At 41.0% G+C, this 6467-nt stretch overlaps 1 protein-coding gene across 1 annotated transcript; it reads right to left on the bottom strand.

The window, feature by feature from the left end:
• Positions 1 to 682: 682 nt before the first annotated feature.
• Positions 683 to 4291, bottom strand: LOC149393141 (Major facilitator superfamily protein). Its single transcript, XM_089616324.1, has 8 exons — positions 3932 to 4291; positions 3315 to 3556; positions 3167 to 3231; positions 2910 to 3072; positions 2457 to 2605; positions 2083 to 2325; positions 1731 to 1992; positions 683 to 1158 (listed from the first exon to the last, which is right to left on the bottom strand). The coding sequence occupies exons 1-8, from the start codon at positions 4215 to 4217 to the stop codon at positions 859 to 861; spliced, it is 1710 nt and encodes a 569-aa protein (XP_089472450.1). The 5' UTR covers positions 4218 to 4291; the 3' UTR covers positions 683 to 858.
• Positions 4292 to 6467: the final 2176 nt, after the last annotated feature.

The following is a 6467-nucleotide window of genomic DNA, read 5'->3' as shown; positions in this document are numbered from 1 at the left end:
AGTATTTGGTGTATAAAGATATTTTGGGGGTTTAGTCAATATTTGGCTATTTTGTCTCAACTCTGGAAAGTTGGGCTATTTTGCAAAATCCAAACTTTAAAATGGCTAGATAGCCTAATTAAACCACCTATACTAAGAGATTTGCTAAATAGCAAACTTTTTGTAAATTTTACATAAGTATCTACATTGGCGACGCGACATCTTTTGATTAGTTTTTTTATTTCTATATTCGTCCTGTGTTTCACCTAAATTTTTGGAACCAATCGGAAACTTTATTTCCAAGGATAATGCTAATCGACTCGTTTTTTTTTTCCTTGTGATATTAGACAAAAAAAAAAAAAAAAAAAAAAAAAAAAAAAAAAAAAAAAAAAAAAACGTAGGAGGTTTAGTTGCAAACTCAAAAGACATCATATTAGAGTGTCAGCAAGTACAAAAACCAAACTAAGAATATGAACTGATCATGATCACTATCTACAACAAAATTAAGACGAACATGTGTCATTACTCCCCTTCGTTGACGAGTCAAGAATGTTTTGATGTCTCAAAACTTCATCTTCTAATCCCCATTTGAACAACCCTATTGATGAAGAAAATGACAAAACTCCCCCTTCAAACTTACAAACACAAAAAGACATGTATAAAAAGGTAAAAGAATACTTTTATCATTATTTAAAACAGAATATTTACGTACGTCACTTCAATAAAATTAAGAAGAAATTCCTGCCATATCAAGATGTAAAAGATCCAAAAATTACTCTGGTCCACCGTGGTAATATATACAATGCTCTTTTCCTTTATCTTATCTAACTGGCTTTGTCCATCAGATTTTTGTAAATAAATAAAAAAAAAAAAAAGGTATCAGTTTGACTTCATCTCTATGTCCTGGCTATCCTCGGACTCGACATCGGGTTTGTCGTCCGGAAGAAGGCGGAGCAGCGGAAGAGGCAAGAGCGAGGTGAGATTGCAGAGAATTATCAGAAATGCCAAGTTGTCGAATGAGTCTTTGGTTATGCCGAAGAGTTGGGTGAGACCCGCTCCCATGAGTCCCCCAAAAACACTTCCTCCGTTCGATATCGACATCAGCGTCGCAAACAGTGTCGCTTCCATTCCTTCCGGGCATAGTTTCGCCGCCAATACCAGGACCGGCATAAACGAAGCCTGTCACACAAAACTCGTTATTCGTATTTATCTTCGACACATTGTCTGTGTTTGAAATCTAAATTTTTAGGATGGAAAATGTAGGTCAAAAGATCGTATTAGAAAACTTTGAGAGGAGAGAATCAAGCGTGTGGCACATACGAAAACCAAAATCCAAAACCGTTCAAATTTGCTTGGATTTTTCATTTTCCACACTTTCCCAAGGAAATTAAGATCCTAGATTCTTAGGCTATGTTTGGAACCCAGATTTATGATGGAAAACCAAAATTTGAAGGATATTGCGAGGGAAAATCAATTTTTTTACTGTGCTTTTAAAGTATAAGAAGTGTGAGAAGAGAAAGTCACGGGTATGGCATATGATAAAACCGAAATCCCCTCCCTCGTGTGCAATTTTGCTTGGATTTTCACTTTGCACACATTTTTTGAAAGAAAATAAAGTCCCAATACCAGTTACTTTCCTCAATCCAAACAACACTCAGAAAATACATGGGATTCTTAATTGATTTCCATCCGATTTTCAGGGTACCAAAATTACACATAATTAAAAGGAAATATGAATCATTGAAGCGTACCTGACCAAGAACTGTGAGGATCAAAGAATCACCAATTGCGAACCACTCGTCACTTATACCAAACTCACGGTTTAGTCCCGTAACAAGGAAGACTTGAGTCATCCCCAGGGCTGAACCAAATATCGTGGTAGCAAGAAATATATTCTTCAACGGAACTTTTTTTAGAAACCCGTTGTAAATTCCAACGCCAAGCAACGAAGCCACTGAGGTAACGAGTTTGACCCGTCCTAGAAACTCAGGGGTGAAACCAAGTTTGTTCGTCCTGGAAAAAATGATATCATCTCGGTATTCTTATTTTTGAAAAATAATATGATAATGGAATTTAAAAAAAAAAAAAAAAAAAAGGTCGTACGTGAAGAAAAACATAGCAGAGTCCGACTGAGGCGTTGCCTGCCAAAGGAAAAGAAATATTGTGGGAAGAAGTACATTGGGCTGCTTGACAGTTTTCCACAACTGAATCACATTCTGTTTCGAGTCTTGTAGAAAGCTCGGGCTGGGCGAGTTAGGGCTTTGACCCTTCGATCGTTGCTCGGTTACAAGAACGGCGACCACTGACGTCAGTAACGGTAGCAATGCCGTGACGCCAAAAACAAACCTGACGCATCACAATCGAAAGAGGTATTGATTTATCCCGATAGTACCCTAATGACCCACCCTAAAAATCTATATACAAATTTACTACTGATTCACACTAAAGTACAAGAATCGGGGGTGTGAGAGAGATACCTTACACCGTAAGCATCGACTAGGGAGCCACTGAAGTAAGAGCTCACGATTCCACCGAAGGCCGAGGATCCCCAACATAAGGACTGGAGCGATCCCGACACGCTCTGTGATTCGCCACGAGCTCTCTCTACAACCATGGAATCTACAACCTACACCAAACTTCTTGATGATTTTATTGAAACAGACAAAACCCTCGAAAGACGAAATATAATTAGGAGTCGAGACATTACTCATTTCAACATAACAAGACAAATTAAAGTGAAACTTAATTAGAAGTTTGGCAACTTTTGTTTAATCATTGCGCTATCTAGCACCGGTTTGCAGGTCTTTGATGACTCAAAAATTGAAAATAAAAATACATAATCATACGGTATTGTGTTATCTAACCGAGATATCTATAGACAAATAAAGAAATCAAAACTTATGTCCGTATTCAGAGTAGAAAATACTTACGACGTCTGAGAAGGCAACAGAAAGAGAGCCGAGAAGTATACAGACAGCCACACTGTACTGCCCATCGACAACAGTAGCCATCAAGCTCCATGAGAGTGCGCCGAGAAGTCCCGACAAAATCAAGTACGACCTTCTCCGATAGCCAAATAGTGGGACCGAATCACTTCAAGAAAACACAGGAAAAATCCTCAACACATAAAAAGATTAGTTGTATACGAAAAACACTCTCTCTCTCTCTCTCTCTCTCTCTCTCTCACCTAATAAACCCATACACTGGTTTAATGAGCCATGGGAGAGCAGAGAAGCCTGTTATCACAGCTGTCTAGTCAAGCAGGAACAACTCATCAGTCTTTTAACATTCTAAGATGATAAACGAAAGAACAGAGATTCGAGCGAAATACACACCTCCGCAGGATTCAAATGCAAATCGTCTTTCAAATAGAAACTAACGGCAAGCCTCGAGAGCCCTAATACGCCTTGCACAAAATACACCATCGCAACGGCGATATTATCCGGTGTCAAATCCACTCCGAAGATTCTAATTGCACTCCTTCGATACTTGCTCTTCCTCGGGGCGGCTCTGTTGTTCAATGATGACATCTCTGCTTCCATGTCCGTCGCAAGTGTATCGCCGTTTCTCTCACCGTCTACATTGACAAAGAAATTCGAGCATTTGATCCAGTGTTGAACAAGCATATTCTAGCATTTGGAAATGAGAGATAATAACGCTTAACCTATAAAGAGAGAGTTTTTACATACTTATATAAATTAATTTGACATATCCAGGACCAATAAGTTCCACAAATGACTGAGAATCAATCAAACCTTTAAAGGTCGAGTATTATTATCATTATGACCTAAAAAATTTCCTGAATAATGCCGAACCTGAATCTCATTCGAAGATCCTTCAAATTTTTTATTTTTCTTTTCTGATCTTAATTGAATATCGTATATTAATACAGAATTCCTATTTCTCATCACGGTCAACAATATAAACATGGAATTTGATATTCTCTAGTTACCGGTTAGGGGATCATAAACGACGTCTTCTTCGCCGACCACCTCGCGAGGGCTCTTCGGCGGCGGCGACGACGACATTGACACGTCGAACGACATGCCGTTCTCAGAAATCTTTTTTCGAGCTCTAGCCCGTGGCCTTCTGAATGCGCCGTCGCGGCGTGTAAGCGGTCTCCGACGATGGTTGACTCTGTGGACCAGAAGCAGAGGAGAGAGGGACGCGGATGAGAAAGCCGGGGATCGCGAGGGTAATATCGGGATTAAACTTAATAATGTTGCCTTCGACCCCATTCTTAAAGGCGAGAATTTTCTTTTTCTTTTTTTAATTTTGGCTTAGTTGTGTCCTGGTCTTAGAGACCTTGACGTTAATACCCCTCTGCTTCGTACTAGAGTAAGGTAGATAAGTGTTTGGCTAAGGAACAGACACGTGTGTGGGAGCCTGTATTTTATGGCCAAGCCCATTAAATCGATCGGCCCAAATATTAATATTTTTTTTTTTTGCTCCTCACAGAGGGAGGAGCTTCCTCGATGGATAATGAACCCGACCATAGCGATCGGCTCGCCCAACAAAACATAAACTGACTAAAATAAAAAAAACTACTTATAAAATATGAAGAAAAAAATTCACTTGATAGAGGAATTGTGGACACCTTAATCCCTTATTAAGTTAGTCTTGTTATCACCTTCGAAAATGACACGATCCCACGTGCCCACAAGGACTCCTCCAAATCAGCCTCCAGGATAGAGCCCGCTTCATCGATCTCGTCCATAGTAAAACCGGCTCCCCTTATTGGTTTCAGATACTTGCACCGATGAATGTATGGCCTTCAGATAGTAATGCATCTTAACGTTGAGCTATTCTGGTGGTGGAGAGCTCCACGGTTCGATTTTAGAGTTCGAAGCTTGGCTATTGTGGTCAAGAAGCTCGGTGGGGTTGAGCTGAGCACTTTGGGCTGCTAGTGTCTCTGCCACGCGTTTTCGATATGACGAGGAGCAGCGGAATTGAGGGGTTAGACACCCTTAGACCTCGCTGATTATGTTTCCACCAGATTGTTTCCATTACATCCATGAGGTTGCTGATGAGTTTAGTGATGTTGATTTGAGGCCCAATTTGCCATGTCTTTCCATCTACCGCAACAAATCATAGTCTAGGGCCAGTGAGCAGGAGAAGAAAATGTGGACTTGGGACTCACCAGGACTGCCACAGCTTGCACAAATGTCGGAGGTTGAAGGGAAGATGTAGTGTAGCTGTTCCATCGTGGGTAGAACGTTGTTGAGTACGCGGCACATGAACAGTTTCATTCAGTCACGAATTTTGGAGTTCCACAATAACTGCCATTTTGGGTGTTAAGGATTGAATAGAGTTCCCATGTGTCGTCTGTACGTCGATTTGACGGAGTGAACTTTGGTTGCCCTGTCTATCGAGAGGAGCTTCTCCATTCGCGATTTTAAAAGAGAGACCACACCACAGATCAACTCCATCGAGTCATCCTCGAAAGCCTCTTCTAGTCTGCTCTATTCCAAACCCTAATGCCTGGGATGAAAAAGTCAGCCACTCATTGCTGCATGTAAGCTTCGAATTTCTAGAATAGTTGAAAACCTCCCGAAATCCAATCATCTCGATGCGCATCAATGGATGTTCCATCTCCCACAACGTAGTAGCTGCTATGGTCAATGAGGTTTCGATAGCCCACAATATCCTTCTATGCCGGTGAATGATGTAGAGAACATCGAAGGAAAGGACCTCAACGACAATACTTGGTTGTTAAACACCATGCCCACAATACTTGACTTTTCTGAACAAGTGGGGGATTGTTGGAAATTGAGTAAAATTAAATAGGTGTTTTAATTAGCTCAATTTAATTTGTTCACTAAAAGAAAAAATAGTGTGTTGTTGATTGAGAAAGTGAGTTTGTGTGTGGGAAAGAGTCCCACATGGAACAAAATACTAAGGTGAATGAGAAAGTGACGATCTGGACGAAGTGACGAAGTCATTTCAGCTCGACTGGGCGAGGTCGACTGGACGAAGTGACGAAGTCATTTATGCTCGACTGGGCGAGGTCGAACTCCAGGTGAGCTCGACCTCCAGGCGAGATCGACCTCTAGATGAAACGACACGATTCGCGAGCTTCTCGCGGCGATTCTCGCGGACGGTTGCGTCTCCTCATTTAGTAGTTATTTTTAGTTACCGTTCGAACTAACGGTCACGTCGCTTCGAAACGAGCTATCGTATGGCCAACGGTAGTGTCGTTTGCGACTATAACCGTAGTTCGACCGAAACAGTGCGTTTGTTCGTCGAACCTCTTCGCGAACAGGTACGATTGCTTATATAATCCGACTTCGGATTCAGTAATCAATATAGGTTTTCGAACCAACTTTCTCAATTCCCGAAACACTAATCCAGAAACACAGTTCTTGCTTATTTTCGGATTTTCACTCTGTCTTGGTGCAGTCCGAACCAGGCTTGTCGTATCCTGCGGTATTCTTGTACAAAAACCTTAAGACACTTTGGGGTACTCGAAATACTATAAGGAAAGCGTT

The sequence above is a fragment of the Urtica dioica genome, chromosome 6 (assembly GCF_054948205.1).
Source record: "Urtica dioica subsp. dioica isolate 48M chromosome 6, U.dioica_male_clone48M_v1_H2, whole genome shotgun sequence".
Lineage (NCBI taxonomy): Eukaryota > Viridiplantae > Streptophyta > Magnoliopsida > Rosales > Urticaceae > Urtica > Urtica dioica.
This window is presented reverse-complemented; position numbering and strand designations above follow the sequence as displayed.